This window comes from Vigna unguiculata, chromosome 7, assembly GCF_037176805.1.
Source record: "Vigna unguiculata cultivar grain cowpea cultivar isolate G323 ecotype 2 chromosome 7, ASM3717680v1, whole genome shotgun sequence".
Classification (NCBI taxonomy): Eukaryota; Viridiplantae; Streptophyta; class Magnoliopsida; order Fabales; family Fabaceae; genus Vigna; species Vigna unguiculata.
Genome location: NC_140798.1, coordinates 8,171,732 through 8,198,055, shown reverse-complemented (window position 1 = coordinate 8,198,055; position 26,324 = coordinate 8,171,732). Strand labels below are relative to the sequence as shown.

The 26,324-nt window shown below is 36.2% G+C and overlaps 2 protein-coding genes across 2 annotated transcripts; one reads left to right on the top strand and one right to left on the bottom strand.

Annotated features, from left to right (window-relative positions):
• Window positions 1-3,306: 3,306 nt before the first annotated feature.
• On the top strand, window positions 3,307-4,831 carry LOC114190391 (fructose-bisphosphate aldolase 6, cytosolic-like). Its single transcript, XM_028079249.2, has 3 exons — window positions 3,307-3,464; window positions 3,567-3,794; window positions 3,899-4,831. Exons 1-3 carry the CDS (start codon window positions 3,437-3,439, stop codon window positions 4,714-4,716), a joined length of 1,074 nt encoding a protein of 357 aa, XP_027935050.1. The 5' UTR covers window positions 3,307-3,436; the 3' UTR covers window positions 4,717-4,831.
• A 16,812-nt stretch (window positions 4,832-21,643) lies between these two features.
• Window positions 21,644-23,420, bottom strand: LOC114192045 (fructose-bisphosphate aldolase 6, cytosolic-like). The gene is made up of 3 exons (XM_028081598.2): window positions 23,263-23,420; window positions 22,933-23,160; window positions 21,644-22,828 (listed from the first exon to the last, which is right to left on the bottom strand). The coding sequence occupies exons 1-3, from the start codon at window positions 23,288-23,290 to the stop codon at window positions 22,011-22,013; spliced, it is 1,074 nt and encodes a 357-aa protein (XP_027937399.1). The 5' UTR covers window positions 23,291-23,420; the 3' UTR covers window positions 21,644-22,010.
• Window positions 23,421-26,324: the final 2,904 nt, after the last annotated feature.

The window sequence follows — 26,324 nt, the reverse complement described above, 5'->3', positions numbered from 1 at the left end:
AGAGCTACATCATTGGAGTTGGGAAAGGATGTTGATAATGATGCGAATGAATTTTTAGAGTTTATGGCAAAAAAGAAAAAATCTAGAACTACAGTTATGAAAACAGAGTTGGATTATTACTTGGAAGAAGATAATTTGCCGGTTACACAAGAATTTGATATCCTATCATGGTGGAAAACAAATGGGTTAAAGTTTCCAACCCTTCAAGCAATTGCAAGGGATGTTTTAGCTATTCCAATAACAACTGTAGCTTCTGAATCTGCTTTTAGTACTGGTGGTCAGATATTAACTTCTCACCGTAGTCGACTTCATCATATTACTATAGAGGCTTTGATGTGTACAAGAAGTTGGATATGGAACTCAAACCATCTAGGTAAGTTACTCAAATTTATTAATATTTTTTGTTAGTATTTTTTGTGAATTCTCATCTAATATTCTACATTTGGTGTTTGTAGGTGTTAAAAAATTAAAAGGAAAAGATGTTCTCATGAGTGAAAATGAATCTGATGAAGAAGGTACATTATATTCTAGTAATTAAAATTTTCAATTTCAATTATTATATCATATCTAATTTTTTATTTTTTTTCTATGTGTAGGTGGATCGAATGCAAATGAAACCACTGATCATTTGTAAAATTAATAAATATTTTGGTTATTATAAAATTTTAGTAATGTGTAATTTTTTAGCTTTTATATAATTATTTGAATTTTATTTAGTTGTTATTTGATACTTTAATTTGAGATTTATACTATTATAATATTTTTCTTAATATTTGACATCATGAAAATCAAAAAGAGTATGTTATTTTAATATTGAATATTTTGATAGTATCATGATTTCGTTGGTGTGATTTTTAAATTTTTTTTATAAAAAATATTTAATTGATATATGGAACAATAAAAAAATGGGTATGGGTATGGGTATAAGAAAATACCCGTTACCCGGTGGGGATGGGGATGGGTCAAAAGTTGTATACCCGTTGGGTTTGGGGATGGGGATGGGGATGAATTTTTATTATAGGGATGGGGATGAGATCATGATACCCGTACCCGCCCCACCCCGTTGCCATCCCTATATATAACCATACCCATACCTAGTTAAAGTAAATTTCTTGAGATGACACAAATTATGTGATATAGCTGGATCTAGGTAATTATGGTTTGAATTTTTAAGATTCAATCCATATTCAATTTAGATCCACATATTGGATAAGATTTTGGATCCAAATACATTCTTTCTACAAAACTAGTTTGGATTTGTTTAAAAACTAGATCCAAATATTTTGATCAAGATTTAAATTCATATCCAAATATATGGATCAAGTTCAAAATCCATAATCCATATTTTATAAAAATACTTAAACTGGAAAACTTATGTCGTCGGGGCCAACTCTATCGAATTTGACATAATTTCGGTCTAGGCCGTCTTGGTCAAATTTCGCTTGAGCCGACTTGGCCGAATTTCAATTGGGGCCGACTTGGCCAAATTTTGGTCACGGTCGACTCGGCCGAATATGACCAAATTTTAGTCGGGGCTGACTTGGTTGAATACGACCTAATTTTGGTTGCAACCGACTCTATTGAATTTGATAGAATATAGTCAAATTTTATCTAGGACTGACTTGGTCGAAGATGGTCAAATTTTGGCCAAACCTGGCTGAATCGAATATGACCTAATCTGGCCCATTGCCGGCTCCGCCAAATTTTTTTTAGGGTCGACTGGATTTTGACTAGGGCGGACTCGACCGAATACAGTCAAATTTCGATTGCGATCGACTCAGCTATATACAACTCAATTTCGTCATGGGCCGAATATGTCCAAATTTGGGTAAAGGCTAATTGGGCAAAATTTAGGCTGCGATCGACTTGTCCGAACTTTGGCCCCGGGTCGACACTGCCAAATTTTGACTAGGGTTGACTTGGACAAATTTTTGTCGAGGTCAACTGGATCATATTCTGCCAAATTTTGGTTGGGACCAACTTAGTCAAATACACCAAAATTTTGGTCGTCGCTGAATTTGGCCAAATTTTGGTTGTGGTTGGCTCATCTAAATTCGATTGAATTTTAGTCGGGACTAACTGGATCAAATTGGATTAGATAAAGAAAATTAGATTTTTTGTCCACCCTTATTACTTGATATTATTCTCCCACACGTTTATGTGTGTAACATCTATTACTAATTTTCTATTATCAAAGCCCAAATTATAATACGCTTTGCATTCTTTGGTGGTTGAACCTTGAGAAGGACCAATTTGCTTTGTTTAATTTTTCGTAAAAAAAAAATATCTTAGAAGATGTTCAAGAAGATCACTATCTTAATCAAGATGGAGTTACAAAAAAGAACATCTTTAACCTCTAAAATCACGTTTTAAAAGTTTTTAGCAATAAGCACTTATCCAAGGTAAATAATATGCATGAAATTATAGAAAATAAGAAGCAAAATGAAGCAAACCTAGGTTGGTTGCAGTGATTGAAAGGGTGGTTAAAAAGAGCATGAGCTAAAATCTAGAAACGTAGATCACTTATTGGAGCATGCCGTCATTTGACAAACTTGTCATCATTGTTTGTCTCTTTCTCCAACATGATGCAACTTAACATGTCTGTGCAGCCAAGAAGAACAATATATTACAAAAGGAGTGGTTGATGATGGGAATTAGGAAGAAAACAAAGGTAAAGAAAAGAGGCTTAATTAAAATTATGACGTTTTGCTAGGATGGTGCAAATTCAACTACTACTCTATTAAGTGAATTAACTATATTAACGACCCGTAGGACCCGCACAGAATCTTTTTGTTATATTACAACGTTAAAGATTTAAGGCAGCTGTTCTAGAAGACTTGAACCACAGAAATCATTAAAGATTAAAAATCCATCAACCATCAAGCTTCACTTTAACAAACCTTCTAATATTACATTCATATTCATATCTTATTCCTATTCTCGATTTAAGACACGACCATTATTGCATGTAATTTTTATTTTCCTAATATATTTTTCTTTATATTGTTAATCATTTTTTTCCAATTTTTGTGCAAGTAAATGTTCACAAAAACTTTACACCTTCGGTCCTCTTCTATTTCTCATCTGAGAGCTAGATCATTGTTCTTCCGATAAACTAATCCAATGATTTATTTTGGAAAATAAGAAAAAAATTATTCCTTAATTAAGGTAGATGAAAAAGTCCAACGTGTTGTAACCTTGCACTTAAATCTTGAAACATTACATCCAAAGCGCTCAGTTTATAGCCATTGTTCCACATATCTATGGTCCATATTTGCCCACTGGTTTTGACTTTTTCATTACCTTATGTTATGTATTAATCTCCAAACAAGTGCCTATATAAATAAATCTTCACACTTCTCCCTATGCAATTGTCTTCTGTGCTTCTCAATCAACACACTAAGCAAACCATTCTCACAAGCCTAAAAAAGCCACCATGTCTTGCTTCAAGAGCAAATACCAAGGTTAATAGTGTTCACTGTTTTTTGTTTTGTTTCTGTAGTCTTGTTCTTCGTCAGATATTGTAATATTGTTATTCCATGAAGAATTTATGAAATGAAATGCAGATGAGCTGATCGCCAATGCTGCATACATTGGAACCCCTGGAAAGGGTATCCTTGCAGCTGATGAATCAACGGGCACCATTGGAAAGCGTCTATCGAGCATCAGCGTGGAGAATAATGAAACAAACAGACGCGTTCTTCGTGAGCTTCTGTTCACTGCCCCGGGTTGCGCTGAATGTCTCAGCGGTGTCATATTGTTTGAGGAAACCCTCTACCAAAAGACAGCCACAGGTACAGATACCAGGATAAGATTCGTACCATGATCCACATGAAATGCGAACACGTGATCAAGTGATGCAAAAATTAATGATTTTTTTTTTTTCTGTGTGTGACAGGAGTACCCTTCGTGGACGTGATGAAGAAAGGAGGGATTCTTCCGGGCATAAAGGTGGACAAGGGCACGGTGGAGCTAGCCGGAACAAACGGCGAAACCACCACCCAAGGCTTGGACGACCTCGCCCAGCGCTGCCAGAAGTACTACGAAGCGGGTGCGAGGTTCGCGAAGTGGAGGGCAGTTCTCAAGATTGGCCCAACCGAGCCCTCACCGCTGGCTATCCACGAGAACGCGTACGGGCTGGCCCGTTACGCCGCCATTTGCCAGGAGAACGGCCTGGTCCCCATCGTGGAGCCCGAGATCCTTTCCGACGGGCCGCACGAGATCGAGAAGTGCGCTGACGTGACCGAACGCGTGCTGGCGGCCTGCTACAAGGCGCTGAGCGACCACCACGTGCTTCTGGAGGGGACTCTGCTGAAGCCCAACATGGTGACTCCTGGGTCGGACGGTAAGCGCGTGGGGTCGGAGGTGATCGCCGAGCACACCGTGAGGGCGTTGTTGCGGACCGTCCCACCGGCGGTTCCGGCGATCGTGTTCCTGTCGGGGGGTCAGAGTGAAGAGGAGGCGACGGTGAACCTGAACGCGATGAACATGCTGAAGGGTAAGAAGCCATGGTCGTTGACTTTCTCGTACGGAAGGGCTCTGCAACAGAGCACTCTGAAAGCTTGGAGTGGGAAGGATGAGAACATTAAGAAGGCACAGGAAGCGTTGCTTGTGAGGTGCAAGGCCAATTCTCAGGCCACTCTCGGCTCTTACAAGGGCGATGCCAAGGGCGATGGCGCCTCTGAGTCTCTTCACGTTAAGGATTATAAGTACTGAGACAGAATACGCTCTAAGCCCGCGTAGACCTGCCTTTGTTTTTCTTCCATTCCATGGCTTTTTTTTTCTTAAAAAAATATATTTTAACTAATAAATTTTGAAAATTTTCTCTTCACATTCTTCGATGATGGTGGTTTTGAAATATAGAAAAATAAATAAAAATAAAAAATTTATTTAGAAAATATATTATCTTAAATTATAAGAGAAAATTATTAATATTTAGTTGTTAAAATATTATTTTCTAGTACAATCTATTTTCTATTATGATATAGAAAAATTCATAAAAAATTATTGGTAGGAGTCAAGTCTTGTGGGGGAACATTTCATACAAAGAAGTTGTATACCCCAAACAACTCCAATGTATCCGAAATGAGAGTGTTTGTTGCATTAGAAATAGATTGAGGTAGAACAACTTGAAAGAAAAGTTGTGGGGGCCCTAATGACTTCCAATAGATGTCGTCCAGGGGGTACACGATAGCAATTCGAAATTGGAAGTTGTTTGGGAGTTGCACGATTTTTGTCTGTTGTAATCAATTACATCCCAATATAATCCATTACTAGGGTAGGGGATTTAACATTTGACGGAGTTGTGTAATCGATTCTAAAAATCAGTGTAATCGATTACGAGCGTGTGAATAATGCTTTAAAAAACTTGGTTTATCAATTACAGGAGGTGTAGTGTAATAAAGTTTGAATAATACATAGTAGACTTTTACTATTGAACAATCAATTAAGTGTGAAGTGTAATGGTTGAAATGATGTTTAGAATATGTGTTGGTAACTAAGTTATAAAGTTATTTATACAATTAAATTTGTAGTCTATTGTTGGTTGTTGGACAAGTCCCCGCAATTAAGTTAATAGGGGTGAATTACGTTAAACAAGTAATATGGTATCCCTTTCTTTTTATTAATATAAAAAAAATAAATGGTACATAATATATAAAAGCAAACGTAAGTCATACACAAACTAAAGTCATAATAGTCATAATAGTAAAATAAACATGTACTAAAACTAAATTTAAGATGGCCCTAAGTGATGGCAGAGTGGAGCCATGTGCTTCTCAAGTTCAGCAACCCGAGCACAAAATTTTCAAATCAGATATCAACAAAAGCACAAAAGTCACATATTTCATGCATAATTTCTGAGAGCAACAGAAGAATTATCTTAAGGTGAAGGAGACGATGTTTGCTTATTCAAAATAGGTTGAGGGTCATCACATTTGTGAAGCCACTCACCATCAATGTTTTTAACAAAACTAAGGGATGCCATAACTTCAACAACAATTTTGCATGACTTTTAATCTTTACAAAAGGCTCATCATCAAGAGGAACGTCGAATTGATCCAAAAAGTTCATAACAAGGTGAGGATAGGTAGAGTGCATTATCTCGTAAAACCTCTCCTAATGTAGAGGATTTGCTAGATGTAGTGGCCATGTGTCATTCCATGAGTGGAGATGATTCTCTCATCTAGTGAACACATGTCCACCTTTCATTAGAGAGAATTTCTAGCTTACTCTCCAAGCTTTCCAAGAAGACACTTTTATGGCTTTGCTCATCTAAGTTTAAGACAACTTGACACTATAAATAGAGGTACCTACCTCATGTAATTCTAGCTTGAATTTGATAAATGAAATGCTGCCAAAATTGGTGCACACTTCTTGTTTGAGCTCATCTTAGAGGGGAATTCTCTTTAGAATCACTCTAGCTTCCTTCCTTAGAGTTGGCAACACCTCTCTTCAGAAAACCTTCATCAAACACCACACCAAACCATGAAACCGAAAAACCATTTCATAGCCATCTCCTAGCTTCCACATCAATCTCTTCATCCATGGAGTTTTTCTTCACACCAAGCATGGATTCACATGGAGGAAAGCGATCAACATTATTGGGAGATCAAGTTTATTGAGGCACCTCATACTTGTTTGTAAACATTACTTTTTCAATACCATAACAATCTTGATTCAACACAAATATCCTTTATCGTATTGAATTCAGTGACGACCAACCCCAATATTCCTATAAAAAGTTTGATTGCAAAGATGTACAAAGAAGCATGGTTAGCAAAATAAAAAGTCATTGCAATGGAGTTTGGTGATTGGAAGAAATTCTATAATGACCTGGTGGTTACAAGCTATCCAAGAGAGTAATCTAGGGACAATATTGTTCAATGCATGGGTTTTGCAATTAATGTTGATGATGAGACGAACACATTGTGCTATATTCTAGAACATGTTTTCTAGTCGTTCAAACCATGCATTGAAGGCTTCAAATATTGTAAGCATGTTGTTCAAGTAGATGAAACCTTTTTAACAAGTATATATTATGCCATCTTGTTGACTACAATCGCTTAAGATGGGAATCAAAATCTTTTTCCTCTAGCATTTGCTATAGTCGAAGGTGAAACAAAGGAAACTTTGATTTGGTTTTTTCAACTACTAAGAGAGCATGTTACACTACAACCTAATTTGGGCTTGAAAACAGACAAAGGCAATGACATTTTGTCTACGCTCAGAAGAAGTTGATTAGGAATAAAAAAGTCTCCAATAAGTGTATTTTCACTAAATGTTATTTCATTTACTACATTTTTATAGCTTACAAGGTCAAACAACCAATTTCGAAGGAAAACTTTTGGCAATGAGATCCCAATTCCCGTAGGCGGTATCTTGGATAGATAAAATTCATTTACACAAGTGGTCTCAGACGTTTGATGGGGCAGGAGGTACGACCACATGACAACAAACCTATTTGAGTGCATGAACTTAGTGTTAAAGGTTAATCATTACCCATCTCCGCCATAATCAAAATAACATCTGAAAGGACAAGAGCATGGTTTGTTGAACAAGGCTTGAAGGTCGAATCAATATTAAGAGCGGGGCATCAATATCCATAAGAGATAACTGCCTTGCTTTGACAAAATCAACAACAATTGGCATTTTGTCATGTTCATTTGTACGATCGAGAAAATTCAGAATTCGAGGTGCAAGAGATATCAAACCCCACTAATATCACCACAAACCAATTTCATACAATGTCAGATTAAAAGATTGGTGGTGTGATTGTGGTCACTTTCAAGCAAATCTTCTACCATGTCATCATGTCCTACTTGTTTGTTATTTTTCTCATCTACTACTACCCAAGTTTATCGATCTTGTTTACAGCCTCAATTCCGTAAACAAGGCTTATGAAATCTAATTTCATCCACTAAGAAAAGAACATTGTAGGTCCACCTATACAGGTCCAAATTTCATACCAAACTCTCAAATGCGATGTAAGGAAACGAAAAGACCAATTATTAATCGGATTCATAACGAAATGGATAAACTAATATCAAATAAACCGAAAAAATGTTCTTACTGTCCTAATGAAGGTCATCATAGGGGAACATGTCCATTTCGTCAATAAATTTTAGTGCTTTGTGTAAGTAATGAAATGGGTAATTTAGCCAAGAAGGGGGGAGGGTTTGAATTAGCTTTTTTGTTTACTTTTAATTTCTTAAAATCCCTTTTGATTGAATCAGACCAACCACGAAATCAAAATGAAATTACTTCTGAAATATACACTTTCAGTCAATTAAAAACGAAAAACAACTAATTAATTTGTTCATGCAATGTAATTGAACAGATTAAAATATAGAAATACTCAATTGAAATACTGGAAATTCTACATAATTACGAATTTAAAAATAAACTTAGAACTAGTGTTTAAAACATATCAAAATTGATTTCAATCAACACAATTAATAGAGATACAGTTCAAGATAATGTTAGATCACTCATGAACCATTAAATGACTATTAAACCCAAGTTTCTTGAAATTTTATATTAAGAATCAAGGATAGAAACAAAGATACAAACACAAACACACAAATTTTTATACAAGTCAACCTAAGCTACATCCAATTTATCATGACAACCTGAGCTTGATCATCCACTATGTCAAAAGTTTTACAAAATCCCTCAATGATTACACTTTTGAATAAAGCAAAACATTGAGATTCTTGAATACCGCAAGAATTGTAACCCCTATGTAACATCTCAGTCGGATATTACTAATTTTAATCAAATAAAATAAAATAGACAATAAATACCCATTAATTTATTCTGCCCTTTCCCAAGAACGAGGGAAAATGAAAACATTTATTTTAATATCATAATTCAAAAACCACAATTTATAATTGACTATTACAACTCATGGTCTGATAAAACTAAATGTTTACAAAAGCATCCAAAAAACATAAAACAATAAAAACTCTACAAAAGTTTTCCCAAACTAGCCCCTTTTCAGCTCTATGCCCCACGAGAACCACCTGTAACATCATCTGCTCCCGTGTAACAAATTACATGATCATCGCCAAACACAAGTAGATAGGGTAAGCTAACATATACATACATACATATATATAATAAAATAAAAAAAATGCACACATTCATCAGAGGAACTTTATCCTCTTATTCCATACTAAATGACCCCACCATGTTATTTACGTTATACATCTTTGAATGATAACCTCAAGATACTTTTTGCTGCCACCACCTACAAGCCACAACTTATAGAACACATGTGAGAAACATGCTACGGACCACACTCTGTAATGTCAGGTGGAGTTCCCAATACGAACCATAGTTTGTACTCTCGACATAAAATTAGCACATCACGGGCCATAACCTATGATTTCTCAATCGAGTGGAGACCCTCTGTACGAGGCACAACTTGCACACTCACGCTGGTGTGACTCGCCAATCCGAGCATAACTCAAGGAATGCTCGTGTTCATCCGCCATCCTGAGCAACAACTCAAGAGATGTCATTCTGAGCCATAACTCAAGGAATGTCACGTGTTTACCCTCTATCCCGAGCCACAACTCAAGGGATATAATTCTGAGCCACAACTCAAAGAATGCTCCAACAACGATCATCCTTAAGGTATAACCCAAAGCCTCGTAAACCACGCACATCAACAAGAAGAAACAAGTCGTAGGCCTTGTCTATGCAATATCACATGGCGCTACTCTAGAGCCGCCATACGAAATCAGTTGCAGACCGCATGGCAGAAGCTACGAGCCGCTAGGTGCCACACTCTAGAGGTCCCTAGATTTTAAGCTATCGCTTGTCAGAACCTTCCCTACCATCAAGTGCCACGCGTTGTAGTGCTCATTGCTCCTCCAATTGTCGCCTGGCGGGATGTCCACATCGTCAAGCGCTAAGCGCTCTAGTGTTCTTTGATTTTTGCAGCTTTCGCCTAGCAGCAAAATACCCTCTGCCAGGCGCTACACCAGTATAGTAAATTGTACAAATTTTTCACAGTCCTGCACAGTTTCCTACACACATTTTCTACCTCAACACTTACCAAAAGTTCTAGAGACTTTTGCATTAATAATGCACTCATACCACCCCCCCTATGAAATTATATCCACCTTTAACCCAATTACAAGCTACGCATAAACATAGAGACTCCAATTCCAGCAACCAACAACCCATAGTATAATCTGATCTCAAGTCCTATATAAATCAATAACTATAGTCACCCCTTCTAATCAACCATCATGAAATGCCACATCTCCCATCTCCTTTAGCCACATAATTTCATGATATAATTAAGTTAAGTAACTAAAAAGAGAATATCAAATCCCTAAATCTCGATCTTTAGTTAATCTTATGCATAGTGTTGGTATTGTGAACTGATGTACACTATGTTTCACACCACAAATCTCCCAATCACAATCTAACCTTAAGATCATTTACCATCCTTTATCTATGTATTCTTCCTCTCCCTTATTCTTTGTTCAAAATTCCCTAATGCACACTCATAAGTAAATTGACCCAATAGAGTCTCAAGCCCGCACTGCATCTCACAACCACACAATGTTAACATGCATTGCATCTCACAGCCACACAGTGTTAACCTGCATTGCGCTGACGCTTGGCGACAAGCAGGCAGTGCATAGAATTCTAGTTAAAACCCATAATTTTCCTGCACTTGCGAATTCAGTACCCCTAACATGGATTCCTTGCTTAAGTCTTGAAATTTCTGCAATTGCCAAGCTAATGCACAACCAACCAACCAATTCATGTTGCATGATAATTCCTCTACATCTAGGAATTTATAATCACTCATCATGATCAATCATATCATTAAAAATAATAATAAATTAAAATAACACACAATTGACATACACAGAACTTGAACCTAAGTCCTCTCTATGTAGCAAAGTACTCTTAACCATTCAAGCTAGTACTTTTTCACATCATAAAAGCCAGCATTAAATGCCATAAAGGCTCCCACTACCCGTATTTATTAAATAATTATTCATTTAATTATTTAAATTCCTCGGGTCTTACACCATACACGGTAAGAATCCCACTTATAGACCTATAATCACACCATGAACCATACATAAGCAAAAGAACAACCAAACTTGATGGAGGCTTTCCCTAGCCAACCAAACACTTGTTCTTCTAACTTCAAGCAATTAAAACTTTGCTCCAAGATCTCAAGATCTTAAATCAAAAACAACACACTGTGTAATCTAGAAAGAGTTTTCCAAATTCGTATCACTATTTGTCGCGCTCAGAAATCTTAAGTGTTTTTCAACACTTTGAAAAACCAGCTTATATAGCTTGGTCAAAAGAGTGAATTAAACAGGTTGATTTTTTCGTACAATCTGCTGGTTTCACTTGACTTAAGTGAAATCAATTGATTGAATAACAATTCAACTAATTGAATACATTCATACCAGAATTATATGCAACAAGTCTTTTAACCTGTTAAAAACCTTTATAATAGATTGAAAATTGCACATACAAGACAAAAGACATTTATCCTATGTCATATAGTCTACAAAAATAATACAATATTCAAGCTTTGAGATCTTCATGATAACTCTAGATGAAATAGATCACAAGCTTGATCAACAACAAATCTTCATCAATTCTTCATCAACCACACATGATCCCGTGCACTTGCTTCATCAAATCCATGCACCAAGGTCATTTATGCTAACACTTTGTACTTTTAATTATTTTCTATTACGATTTCAGTCGTATACTATCTTTTATTAATACATTATCATTCATATACATTTATATAGCATTAAAGTACAATTAATCTATTACATTCATTTCGTAATCAATTACAACATCATGATAACCGTCCATAACACTCTCATAATCGATTAAATTGTTATTGTAAACAATTACAGAATCACAAAATAGGAAGTTATCCAACAACCTACAAATACTAAAATATTTAATTGATTTTGTGTTGTCCCAGGTCGGATCTCGGTCCGACTTGCTTGTAGATGTTTCTTTTAAGTAGGCTAATATAAGTAAATGGACTTTGGCAATGAGCTCGCCCACAAAATCTTGGTGATAAACATCTAGTAGGCCCAAAACAGGGGAATCAAGGGGTTAGTTGCAAAACGAACGAGATATGTGGAGAGTAAGTACCGAAACTTAGTCCGAGGAATAGGGAGTTAGTTATAAAAGATTTTTAGGCATGTATCTCGGAAAAAGAAACAGAAGGATCCAATATAAGTGGGAAGGGAAGACAAGTAAACCTAGAGGAGAGAATTACATAGTTGGGGCGAAGGCAGTTTGAAATAGTAAAAGAATTACCCTCGTGACCAGAAAGGATCAGATTTAACTAGGAAGGTTTTTTGTTCTTGGTTTGTCCTCAGAATCTCAAACCGGAACAGATTTACCAAGTTCAATTGTAAAACTGTACTATGTCTTATTCACACTTTATTCCCCCTAGTAATCGATTACACTACACCTTGTAATTGATTAATCAAGTCTTTTAAAGCATTATTCACGCTCGTAATCAATTACATGGCTTTTTGTAATCGATTACACAACACTATCAAACGTTAAATCCCCTTGGTAATCAATTACATCGGTATGTAATCGATTACAACGTACAAAAATCGTGCAACTCCGCCATGACTTCCAATTTCAAATTAGGTGTCGTGTATCCCCTAGACGACATCCATTGAAAGTCGTTAGGCCCCCACGACTTTTCTTTAAAGTCGTTCTACCCGCATACAACTTCTAATGCGACAAAAACTCTCACTTTGGGTACCTAGAAGTCGTTTAGGGGGTATACGACTTCTTTATGTAAAAATGTTCCCCAGTCCCCCGCACGACTTGCTTATTACTCGTAATTTTTTACAAAATTTGCATAGATCCATAATTTATCCAGTTGATTTGCACTGAAAGACAAAGGGTAAAATGGTCGTCTTTTATTTTTATCTATGAAAACTTTTTTCTAATCTATCAAAACCATCGTATTATACACAAACTTTCATATCAAATTTACTCAAATCACACATCTTTCTCTTATTTCAAACAACTTCACATTCATTTTTTTTTTCTCTCAGATTCACTCTTCAAATCTAACTCCAAATCCAAAATATTAACGTTTGTAAATTTTTTAGAGTATAATTTTGTCACTTATTGACACATGTATTAATTAATCTTAACAAATAATCTCTTATTCTAATGATAAAATAACAAATTAAATTTAATACATGTATCTATTATATATCTATTGCTATTTGACTATTATATTTAAATACTATATATTATTTTTTTTATCTCAATCTCGTAAACTTAATTTTTTACTATTATTCCTTAAACTTAATCTTATCATTTTTGTATCGGGCACCAAGCTGCAGGAAGATCGGAGAGGTCGGAGAGATCGGAGAAGTCAGAACAGATCGGGCCCTCGTATGAAATGAAGATATTTATAGAAAGCACGCGCAAACGCAGTCCATGCAGGCCCAAATCAATAAATGTGGTTCATAGGCCCATAGAAAGAATAAAGAAAACTAACGCACGAAGAAACTAACTTTTAAATCCCTAGATTCTAGGAAGTCATGGGCTGGATTTTAGGAGTAAAATAAGGAACAATAGCATAGTGGAAGTGCTTAAAAAGTGGAGTCCAGTACAAAGTGGTTAAGGGAGAAAGGTATAAAAGAACAATTAGATGAAGTAAGCAGGGACGGATTAGAGAGGGGAGAGCAAGAGAGGGTGAGAGCAAGAGAGGGTGAGAACAAGAGAGAAAGTTAGAGAGAGTGATTGGAAAAGAAAGAAAATATAGAGAGCCAGAACAAGAAATTATAACGTTTCGATCTGATATGTTTTCCGGGTTGGAACATTGGCGCCCACCGTGGGGCAGGTAAAACTAGTATCCTTGTCCATTGAAAGTTGAGATGGCAATCACGTCATCAACAGGAAACAACGGAGGAGACGACCCTCCTACGATGGAGCAGATCATGCAACACATAGAAAATTTACGTCGAGAGAATGAAGTAATGCGGAAGCAAGTGAGTGACGAGCAAACACGATGGCAAGAGCGCGAAACAACACGTCGGGCAGAAGTAGAAGCAGAAAGCGAGCGTTTGCGAAAGGAGGCATCAGAATCTCGTCAACGTTTGGAAGAACCTCAGTACGCTGAGGGCTGTAAATCGGCCCGACCTCGCTACGTGCTTGGAAGAACCTTAGTACGCTGAGGGCTATAAATTGGTCCGACCTCGCTACGTGCTTGGAAGAACCTCAGTACGCTGAGGGCTGTAAATCGGTCCGACCTCGCTACACGCGTGGAAAAACCCCAGCATGCTGAGGGCTGTAAATCGGTCCGACCTCGCTACGTGCTTGGAAGAGCTGTAAATCGGACCGACCTCGCTACGTGCTTGGAAGAGCCTCAGTATGTTGAGGGCTGTAAATCGGTCCGACCTCGCTACGCGTTCGGGAAAACCTCAGTACACTGAGAGCTGTACCTCGGTCCGACCGTTTTATGTGCACGGCAACGTCCCTATTCCTGAAGCTCGACGCTCCCCACCAACATTCCAAAGTCACTTGGATCGCATATGCGAAGAATTCAAATCGCACACCGATGTGTATCCCATTTTTTTGACAAAATAATAGTGGCGACATCAACAATGAAGTACTCTATTTACAACTTCTTGATTTATGTTTACTCAAAGTCATTTCAGTAAGTTATGCATTTATCTATATTTTATTCAAAGTCTATTCAAATAGGGTATGAATTTATCTGAAGCCTTAAACATAAATGCTCGTTAGTAATTAAAACTACGCATCAATGTTCATCGACCCAAACATTCATAGGGGAAACACGCTGAAGAGATATTAAAAATAAAACTAAATACATAGTCCTCTAAACAAAAGAAACCTATTACATATCCCTACTTCTACTCATCACCTATCTCCACCAGTTGACCTTCTATCACCTCCTTCGTAATACTTGCAAGTGAGATATCAACGTCCGGGCAGAGTAGTTTTACTTGGTCTAGAGCTAGTTGAAACCCTTGGTTCAGAGTGGCACAAAGCTGATCTGCAAGCTCTTCTTTCTCATTCTCCAAATTCTGGCATTTAGTTGTCAGCTCTTGTATCTGAGTCTCATAAACCTCGACTTTAGGCATTAATTCTTCAAGTTTTGTCTTTAGGGGCATCAGCTCATCCAATTTTGTTCTTAAAGAAACCAACTCGGCCTCTTTTTCCTTAAAGTCTTGCGAACTTTGATAAGCTCAGCAGCGTCAGATCGGAGTTGCATCGTCTCCTTCTTAGCTTTCTCAAGATTATCCGTTAATACAGATTCGTTCAGCTCCAATGCTTCCATGCGATCTACCAAGAAAAGTGTTGTTGCCTCGGCCTGATGCAGATACCGTAACACATCCTCTCGGGCCGAGGTAGTGGTTTTACCAGTAAGCACTGCCCCGTCGGTTGCAGAGAAATTGTAGGCTCGCCCATGAGCAAGATGTTCAAAGTCTTCATCCCAAAAGCTTTTTCTTGACCCAGAAGTAATAAGTTCACTAGTCCCAGTCATGTCAAGGGTCGGCATGGTTGGCATGCGATTGATGGACTCAGAAATCTCACCTTCATTTTCTCCCAGACCTAGTTTCCTCTTCTTTAATTGGGAATCACTTTAGGTTGTTTCAGGATCACTGTCAATAGTGATTTTGGAAGACCGAGCTTAAGATCGGGGAACTTGTTCTTTTGATTTTCCCTTCTGCTTGATTCGTTGGAGCAGGTCCTTCTGAGACAAGGCCATCTGTCTTTCTAAAAAACATCATAAAAATAGTAAGGGTCAATGCCGATGATAATAAGAAATAGTTGAGAAAGTACAAAATACAAGGTCAAAGTATATACCAATGAATAGTTTTAAGTCTACTTCTCGATATTCGAGGTCTAAGATCTTACGGATGTTGAAAATGACTTTTAGACCCTCCAGTTCTGCACAACCTTTCTGATCTGCCGGATCTAGCTCTTCAAAGGGGCGAGCTCTCTTTAGGAGAGGAGTTTTTGTCCAGTATAAGGGAAACCCTTCTAATAAAGCAGGATTGTGTGCTGGTGCTAAGATCTTTACAAAGGCTCCCCTAAACCCCTTATAGGAAGATTGGTATAGAGTAAACAAACCTCGGCCCCCTACTCCACTTAAAGACGTCCACACGGATCGGGACGAGCCACCCTTTAACTCAAAGAAATATAAAAACATAGCAAGAATGGGTCGGATACCGAGACCCCCGCATAGGATATGGAAGGCCCGTATAAACGCCCAACTATTGGGGTGTAATTGCGCAGGAGCTACATTTAAAGTCGTTAGTAATCCCTTTTCAAAATCATTGAAAGGAAGTCGAAATCCGAGTCTCTCAAATAGAGTGGCATATATAAAAGTAAAAGTCTCCCGAGGAGGGAGATTACCATCTCTACAAACAGGCTCGTCTAACTCGCATACCCCCACAATTACGTCCTTCTCATCTCTCTTACACAAGGATTGTTTATCCCTAAAGGCTTGAACTCTCTTTTCAGTACAGAAACTAGTACATTCTTGCTTAAGATCTAAGGGAGCCCAAGGGTATTGGATATCATAAGACGTCATCCCGGCCAGATAGAATACCCTAAAGAAATCTTAGCACTCTAAACAGGGACAAGCAAACAGGCAATCTGAAATAGACCATCAAAACCCCAATCTTTACTTTGTACTCAGATACTCAAAAATGAAATATCTACGAGACGGAGAACAATGTAAACTCAAACTCAAAGAAAAATTATAGCAAAGAAATTATAGAAGAACACACGACATTCACCAGAAATAGTAGGCGAAAGAGAACATTTCTTCAAATTAAAACATACCTGGAAAGACGAAGGTTGTGTTTTCTAGAGTGAAGCCAAAAGAAAAAACAGAGCGAGAGAACTAGTCTAAGTACAAATAAGTTAAAATGGAAGAGGAAACGTGAATAAGGGATTTAAAACGGTTATTTAGGGTTTAAATTTTGGCCGTTAGATTTTAAAGGGAAAGAACAGCTGGAGCGCTTGACGAACGAACACGTGTCTTGGTAGGTAGAGAGTAATAAATGCGAACAGAGTAAACAGTGAAAACGTCACTTCATTATCAGAATGTGACGATGAACTTTTGATAAAACAAAGCAACCTTATGCTGCGCTAGCACAAAATAAGGTTGGAGGGTTGTGTATCGGACACCAAGCTGTAGGAAGATCGGAGGGGTTGGAAAGATCGGAGAGGTCGAAGAGATCGGAGAAGTCAGAACAGATCGGGCCCTCGTATGAAACAAAGATATTTATAGAAAGCACGCGCAAACACAGTCCATGCAGGCCCAAATCAATAAATGTGATTCATAGGCCCATAGAAAGAATAAAGAAAACTAACGCACGAAGAAACTGACTTTTAAATCCCTAGATTCTAGGAAGTCATGGGCTGGATTTTAGGAGTAAAATAAGGAACAGTAGCATAGTGAAAGTGCTTAAAAAGCGGAGTCCAGTACAAAGTGATTAAGGGAGAAAGGTATAAAAGCACAATTAGATGAAGTATAAAAGCACAATTAGATGAAGTAAGCAGGGATGGATTAGAGAGGGGAGAGCAAGAGAGGGTGAGAGCAAGAGAGGGTGAGAGCAAAAGAGAAACTTAGAGAGAGTGATTGGAAAAGAAAGAAAATATAGAGAGCCAGAATAAGAAATTATAACGTTTTGACCTGATTCGTTTTCCGGGTCGAAACAATTTTAATGAAATTTAATTAAAAATTTAAAATGTTTTTAAGACTATAAAATGATGATATACCGGTTAAGTTACAAACTAAAAGCAAATTTAGTGGTAGGACAAACGTTAATTTGAATTTCTAACAGTGTGACTGAAGTAACGAACTTTTTAATTTTTTTTTTCACAAATAGGCAATAAATTACAGTTTTGAGGATTAAAATAATTTATTATTGTTGGTGTAATAGTAGGTAAAAATATGTTTATTTAATTAAAATGATGAATGATAAATTATGAATGTAAAAATTACATAAATTAATCTATCTCCTACGTATTTGAGATTGTGGTTGTCATCGCTGAAAGCTATACGAAGACAAACTAATATACAAAGCTAAGCATGTCTTCATTGTTATATATGTAGGCGTGTTTTAAGACCGTTATCAGCACTCAATAAATTACAGATAGTCAATGGTTCACGTTTGCACTGAATAAAATAATAGGAAAAAAAATTGTTTGACAATTATAATAAAATAATATTTTTTTAGAGAATAACATAGAACTAAGAAAATTTGCAGTGCTTAAGTATCAGTGCCCAAAATAGTATGATAAAAGGATATAGAAAAAAATTCTCCTTAATATTAGAAAAATATTTTTTTGATATTATAGCGTTGACAATTCACTACTACGGAGTATTTTAAAAAGGTTAATTATGATATTTTAAAGGAAGAGAGATTGAAGGATAAAATGATGAATGTGGGTTGATGTCAAAATAATATCCTTAATATTATCTTATATCATTAGGGATAGAATCAGATATTCCTATTGGACGTTTAGAAAAATTTTATCTCATTATCTTTATTTGCATGTATTTACTAGACCAGATATTTTTGTATTTGTAGATATTAATGGAAACTCATGAATATTGTTTTAATATCTATTTTATATGGTTTTTAAAAAAAAAAAGTTTATAAACTATTCTAAAAATATAAACTCATATAAATTACTTTTTGAAAGTATAAATTTAACTAAAACTATACTCTAAAATATAAGTTCAAATAAAATTTGAGTTTAAACAAATAGTACTCAAGATATAAGTTCAAATAAAATCAATGTTTTACATAAGTGTCTCCCACAAAAATGTAGAAAAATTGTCTGTAATTATTTTACTTCTATATTTTCTATGTTGATTTCTTTTACTAATTGACATAAAATATGTGATGTAATTTCTTTATTGTGCACAGGTATATATTTTCATTAAAATATTATTTAAAGTTTAAAATATTTTATAATAGAGATATGAATAAAGAGAATTCAAATGGTTTTCACTAAAAAAATGTGCTTATTTCTAAGAAGGGTGGTTCCTTTCACCTCTGGTATCCCTTATCTATAAACTTTTTGAATTAGACTGGATTTGTAATTTTGTATTGAAATATTTTAAATATATATCTTTTAATCTTCTGAAGCTCAATATCTTTGAAATAAGACGATAGAGTTCCACTGATTGAAGTAATAAACTTTTCATTTATCTGTAACATATAAACTAAATATTTATCTTTTTCAAATTTATTAAATAAAACCTGAAATATATAAAAGGATAACAATAAAATAACAATAAAAGATAAAAAAAAACAAAATAAAAACGCGATAATATTAGTTATCATATGTACACATGATTGGCAAAGATCACTAAGACCTTTTGGGCTTGTAACGTGGTTGGGCTATCAAAGAACTTTGTTTTTTCAAGACAAACAAGACTCAATGCTAAAAAAGGAAAGCAACAATTTGTAAGTGCCATGAGTCTAGCCTATTCCAGCCATCTTTTTCTCTTATTTTTCTCTTCTGTTGCAGTATAGTTTCTTTTTGTTTTTCATTCATCTGAGTACCCCTCTAATTAACTTTCATTGCTCTATCATTTTTCTTTTGAGGTGTCGCAATTCAATTTCATTTTTGGTTGTAGTTTTTCAGTCTTATTTGCACTTTTAGGTATGCTTTTAGCATACCCAAACTTTGTTCCTTTATCCATATTCACAACTTATCATTCCCTTCATGCCACACACACATTTATTGCATCATTCTCATTAGTAAGAAGGGTTGGATTACCTACATTCTAGGCTCAGGGTGCATGTTTCAAGACAAGGTTCAAAAAGGGTATTTTTCATTCAAAAAACATGTAGGGTGGTTGTTTGGCTCTGGTTTATACAAAATTTTTAACAAAAAATTTGCCTTGATCTTTTCTAAGCCAATCATGCTTAATAGCTACAAAAAATTTGACACAAAACTCATGGCTTAATCACGTAGGTTTTTTCTCTCATTCTCACATTAAGTGTTTGGTTCAATTATCTCACAAGGTTAGCTTCACTTTCTTGTCAACCTTTAACTAAGAACTGACCTACATTGTATCAATTTCTATTAAGCACTTATGGTTCTTCCTTCTTTCCTTCCTTGCATTCTCAATTTTTCAAAACAGTTTCAAAGTGTGTTTTTCTTTTTCCTGCTTAATTCCTAATCCAACCATGTCCAACTTAGAAATCAATTATAATTTTTCATTCATAATAGTGATTATTTTAATAACCAATAATTTTTTATTTTGTAAATTGGTAACTAAATTGGTCACTATATATAATGACTAACAACTTTTGATCACTAAAATTAGATACTAATGAGACATTTTCTTGTAGTGTGAATTGAAGGGCATAATTGGTTGCCATTTTTTGAATCTTCCCATCATGGTACTTCTTCACTTTGCTTTTATAAATCTTAGAAGATTCATATGCTTGCTACCTCATTTCTTCTAATTCATGAATCTGCAATTTCCTTCTTTCTCTAACAGCTTTCAAATCAAAATTGACGGATTTTAGAGACCATAATGTTTTATGCTCAAGCTCTACTGGTAGGTGATAGGCCTTTCGAAAGACTAGCTGAAATGGAGTGGGTCCAATTGGGGTTTTGGAAGCTATCTGATAAGTCCACAATGTTTCATCCAACTTGGTATACCAATCTTTACTTGAATTGGCTACTATCTTTTCCAGCTCTTTAATTCCATATTAAATACCTCATCTTGTCCATTGGTTTGAGGATGATATGTTGTTACTATTTTATGCTTCACGTGATATTGTTACAATGCCTTTCTAACCTGTGAATTGCAGAAGTGAGGTTCTCCATCACTTATGAGGACTCTAGGTATTCCAAACTTGTAGAATATGTTCCTTTTTAAGAATTTGATCATTGTTCTTTAATCAGCCTTTTGAGCAACTGTGGCTTCAACCCATTTTGACACATAGTCTACAACAACTAAGATGTACTCATGATTATTTGACATAAGTAGTGGTCCAACAAAAGATATCTCCCAATAGTAAAAAATTTTCACTTTTAGCATATTTTGAAAGGGTAACTCATTTCTTTTTGTGATAGTACCACTCTTGAAGAATGGGAGCCTCGCCCACCAAGGGGAGATTAGATTATTCCCGAACCTTGGACCAATCAGAACATGAACATGATCTGCTAACCTTCACTACTAAAAAACCTTATATTTCCTGCCCATTTTGTTTTGAAATTTTTTTTGTAGGAAGTACTTACAAATTTTGTTGTAAAAAAAATTGCAAAAAATTGCTACCAATTCTTTTGCAAAATATTTTGTATAAAACACTTTTCACAACAAATTTTGTAAGAAATACTTAAATTTTATAACTTTGTAAGAAATGATAACTCACGAAGGAATTACCTGTCAATTAAAATTCTTATAAAGTTGGCAAAAAATAGTCTTTTCTTGCAAATTTTTTTAACAAATTTAAAAAAAAAAAAAAGCACGCACACAATGTTTATAAAGTTAGAAAAATACCGTTGATTACACGGTTCAAATAATAGTTTAGCATCACATAAGACATCGATATCCAATGACAAAACATACACACAAAAAAAAAAAAGATTAACCTCATGTGATTTTCAATTTATTGAGAACAAACAGAGAAGCCAGAGTAAATAAAAGGAGGAGAAAGAATGCCCAGATAAGTAGGTATATTTCTCTTGGAGTTTTATTACAAAAAAAAAAAAAAAACTATGAGTAAGAATTAAAAGAAAAAAAAGAAATATCAAAAGTTTACAAATAAAATGAAAAAGAAAACTGCGGGAGGCCAAATGCGTCGGAAGCCATGATTATTCACACCGCACCATTTTAGCTCCTATAGCAACTGGTCCATGCAAAACCCTACAAAACATCACCATCCAACAGTTCATGGAATGGAAGAAAAACAAAGGCAGGTCTACGCGGGCTTAGAGCGTATTCTGTCTCAGTACTTATAATCCTTAACGTGAAGAGACTCAGAGGCGCCATCGCCCTTGGCATCGCCCTTGTAAGAGCCGAGAGTGGCCTGAGAATTGGCCTTGCACCTCACAAGCAACGCTTCCTGTGCCTTCTTAATGTTCTCATCCTTCCCACTCCAAGCTTTCAGAGTGCTCTGTTGCAGAGCCCTTCCGTACGAGAAAGTCAACGACCATGGCTTCTTACCCTTCAGCATGTTCATCGCGTTCAGGTTCACCGTCGCCTCCTCTTCACTCTGACCCCCCGACAGGAACACGATCGCCGGAACCGCCGGTGGGACGGTCCGCAACAACGCCCTCACGGTGTGCTCGGCGATCACCTCCGACCCCACGCGCTTACCGTCCGACCCAGGAGTCACCATGTTGGGCTTCAGCAGAGTCCCCTCCAGAAGCACGTGGTGGTCGCTCAGCGCCTTGTAGCAGGCCGCCAGCACGCGTTCGGTCACGTCAGCGCACTTCTCGATCTCGTGCGGCCCGTCGGAAAGGATCTCGGGCTCCACGATGGGGACCAGGCCGTTCTCCTGGCAAATGGCGGCGTAACGGGCCAGCCCGTACGCGTTCTCGTGGATAGCCAGCGGTGAGGGCTCGGTTGGGCCAATCTTGAGAACTGCCCTCCACTTCGCGAACCTCGCACCCGCTTCGTAGTACTTCTGGCAGCGCTGGGCGAGGTCGTCCAAGCCTTGGGTGGTGGTTTCGCCGTTTGTTCCGGCTAGCTCCACCGTGCCCTTGTCCACCTTTATGCCCGGAAGAATCCCTCCTTTCTTCATCACGTCCACGAAGGGTACTCCTGTCACACACAGAAAAAAAAAAAATCATTAATTTTTGCATCACTTGATCACGTGTTCGCATTTCATGTGGATCATGGTACGAATCTTATCCTGGTATCTGTACCTGTGGCTGTCTTTTGGTAGAGGGTTTCCTCAAACAATATGACACCGCTGAGACATTCAGCGCAACCCGGGGCAGTGAACAGAAGCTCACGAAGAACGCGTCTGTTTGTTTCATTATTCTCCACGCTGATGCTCGATAGACGCTTTCCAATGGTGCCCGTTGATTCATCAGCTGCAAGGATACCCTTTCCAGGGGTTCCAATGTATGCAGCATTGGCGATCAGCTCATCTGCATTTCATTTCATAAATTCTTCATGGAATAACAATATTACAATATCTGACGAAGAACAAGACTACAGAAACAAAACAAAAAACAGTGAACACTATTAACCTTGGTATTTGCTCTTGAAGCAAGACATGGTGGCTTTTTTAGGCTTGTGAGAATGGTTTGCTTAGTGTGTTGATTGAGAAGCACAGAAGACAATTGCATAGGGAGAAGTGTGAAGATTTATTTATATAGGCACTTGTTTGGAGATTAATACATAACATAAGGTAATGAAAAAGTCAAAACCAGTGGGCAAATATGGACCATAGATATGTGGAACAATGGCTATAAACTGAGCGCTTTGGATGTAATGTTTCAAGATTTAAGTGCAAGGTTACAACACGTTGGACTTTTTCATCTACCTTAATTAAGGAATAATTTTTTTCTTATTTTCCAAAATAAATCATTGGATTAGTTTATCGGAAGAACAATGATCTAGCTCTCAGATGAGAAATAGAAGAGGACCGAAGGTGTAAAGTTTTTGTGAACATTTACTTGCACAAAAATTGGAAAAAAATGATTAACAATATAAAGAAAAATATATTAGGAAAATAAAAATTACATGCAATAATGGTCGTGTCTTAAATCGAGAATAGGAATAAGATATGAATATGAATGTAATATTAGAAGGTTTGTTAAAGTGAAGCTTGATGGTTGATGGATTTTTAATCTTTAATGATTTCTGTGGTTCAAGTCTTCTAGAACAGCTGCCTTAAATCTTTAACGTTGTAATATAACAAAAAGATTCTGTGCGGGTCCTACGGGTCGTTAATATAGTTAATTCACTTAATAGAGTAGTAGTTGAATTTGCACCATCCTAGCAAAACGTCATAATTTTAATTAAGCCTCTTTTCTTTACCTTTGTTTTCTTCCTAATTCCCATCATCAACCACTCCTTTTGTAATATATTGTTCTTCTTGGCTGCACAGACATGTTAAGTTGCATCATGTTGGAGAAAGAGACAAACAATGATGACAAGTTTGTCAAATGACGGCATGCTCCAATAAGTGATCTACGTTTCTAGATTTTAGCTCATGCTCTTTTTAACCACCCTTTCAATCACTGCAACCAACCTAGGTTTGCTTCATTTTGCTTCTTATTTTCTATAATTTCATGCATATTATTTACCTTGGATAAGTGCTTATTGCTAAAAACTTTTAAAACGTGATTTTAGAGGTTAAAGATGTTCTTTTTTGTAACTCCATCTTGATTAAGATAGTGATCTTCTTGAACATCTTCTAAGATATTTTTTTTTTACGAAAAATTAAACAAAGCAAATTGGTCCTTCTCAAGGTTCAACCACCAAAGAATGCAAAGCGTATTATAATTTGGGCTTTGATAATAGAAAATTAGTAATAGATGTTACACACATAAACGTGTGGGAGAATAATATCAAGTAATAAGGGTGGACAAAAAATCTAATTTTCTTTATCTAATCCAATTTGATCCAGTTAGTCCCGACTAAAATTCAATCGAATTTAGATGAGCCAACCACAACCAAAATTTGGCCAAATTCAGCGACGACCAAAATTTTGGTGTATTTGACTAAGTTGGTCCCAACCAAAATTTGGCAGAATATGATCCAGTTGACCTCGACAAAAATTTGTCCAAGTCAACCCTAGTCAAAATTTGGCAGTGTCGACCCGGGGCCAAAGTTCGGACAAGTCGATCGCAGCCTAAATTTTGCCCAATTAGCCTTTACCCAAATTTGGACATATTCGGCCCATGACGAAATTGAGTTGTATATAGCTGAGTCGATCGCAATCGAAATTTGACTGTATTCGGTCGAGTCCGCCCTAGTCAAAATCCAGTCGACCCTAAAAAAAATTTGGCGGAGCCGGCAATGGGCCAGATTAGGTCATATTCGATTCAGCCAGGTTTGGCCAAAATTTGACCATCTTCGACCAAGTCAGTCCTAGATAAAATTTGACTATATTCTATCAAATTCAATAGAGTCGGTTGCAACCAAAATTAGGTCGTATTCAACCAAGTCAGCCCCGACTAAAATTTGGTCATATTCGGCCGAGTCGACCGTGACCAAAATTTGGCCAAGTCGGCCCCAATTGAAATTCGGCCAAGTCGGCTCAAGCGAAATTTGACCAAGACGGCCTAGACCGAAATTATGTCAAATTCGATAGAGTTGGCCCCGACGACATAAGTTTTCCAGTTTAAGTATTTTTATAAAATATGGATTATGGATTTTGAACTTGATCCATATATTTGGATATGAATTTAAATCTTGATCAAAATATTTGGATCTAGTTTTTAAACAAATCCAAACTAGTTTTGTAGAAAGAATGTATTTGGATCCAAAATCTTATCCAATATGTGGATCTAAATTGAATATGGATTGAATCTTAAAAATCCAAACCATAATTACCTAGATCCAGCTATATCACATAATTTGTGTCATCTCAAGAAATTTACTTTAACTAGGTATGGGTATGGTTATATAAAGAATACTTGACTTTTTTAACTAGGTATGAAAATAAAAATGGGATGGTTATATAAAATGTGAACTTTCTATGTCAACTCTAAAACTGACATAGAAAGTAAAAACTTTCTTTCCTGGTTGTATCTATACTAGTTCTAAAATCGGCGTAAAAAACTTTTTCTAACACCACATGAAAGTTTCTATGTCGCATAGAAAGTATTCAGTGCACTAGCAATAATAACACCCATCTAACTCTATAATACAATAATAAAAAAATTTAACTAAATAATAAAATATAATCTAATATATATATATATATATATATATATATATATATATATGAGTTTAGTAATATGTATATTATAGATAGTTTAGGAAAGTAAAAACAAAGAAAAAAAGGTCTTCTTAACACTATTATTAAATAATCAATGTATTAAATAGGTAACTCATTTAGTTAAATATTAAATGATTTAATAGTGATTAAATTATGTAATATGTTAAGAAAAAAGTAAAATTAAGAAAGTTGTGTTATATATATAAAAATTGAATTCTCTTTAGTCGTATCTCTGTCACTACTAGAATTTTTATTATTTCATGCAAACTTTCTTACAGATTTTTACAAAAATTTGCAGGAAAAGAGTTTCTTGCCATTTTTTGTATGAATTTTGATTGGTAGGTAATACCTTCGTGGGTA

What these genes read in the sequence shown, in the direction of transcription:
- LOC114190391 (XM_028079249.2), top strand. Translation starts at nt 3,437, where the DNA reads ATGTCTTGCTTCAAGAGCAAATACCAAG. An exon ending in CTTCAAGAGCAAATACCAAG is followed by an intron (nt 3,465 to 3,566) that starts GTTAATAGTGTT and finishes AATGAAATGCAG; the next exon opens with ATGAGCTGATCGCCAATGCT. An exon ending in CTACCAAAAGACAGCCACAG is followed by an intron (nt 3,795 to 3,898) that starts GTACAGATACCA and finishes TGTGTGTGACAG; the next exon opens with GAGTACCCTTCGTGGACGTG.
- LOC114192045 (XM_028081598.2), bottom strand. Translation starts at nt 23,290, where the DNA reads ATGTCTTGCTTCAAGAGCAAATACCAAG. An exon ending in CTTCAAGAGCAAATACCAAG is followed by an intron (nt 23,161 to 23,262) that starts GTTAATAGTGTT and finishes AATGAAATGCAG; the next exon opens with ATGAGCTGATCGCCAATGCT. An exon ending in CTACCAAAAGACAGCCACAG is followed by an intron (nt 22,829 to 22,932) that starts GTACAGATACCA and finishes TGTGTGTGACAG; the next exon opens with GAGTACCCTTCGTGGACGTG.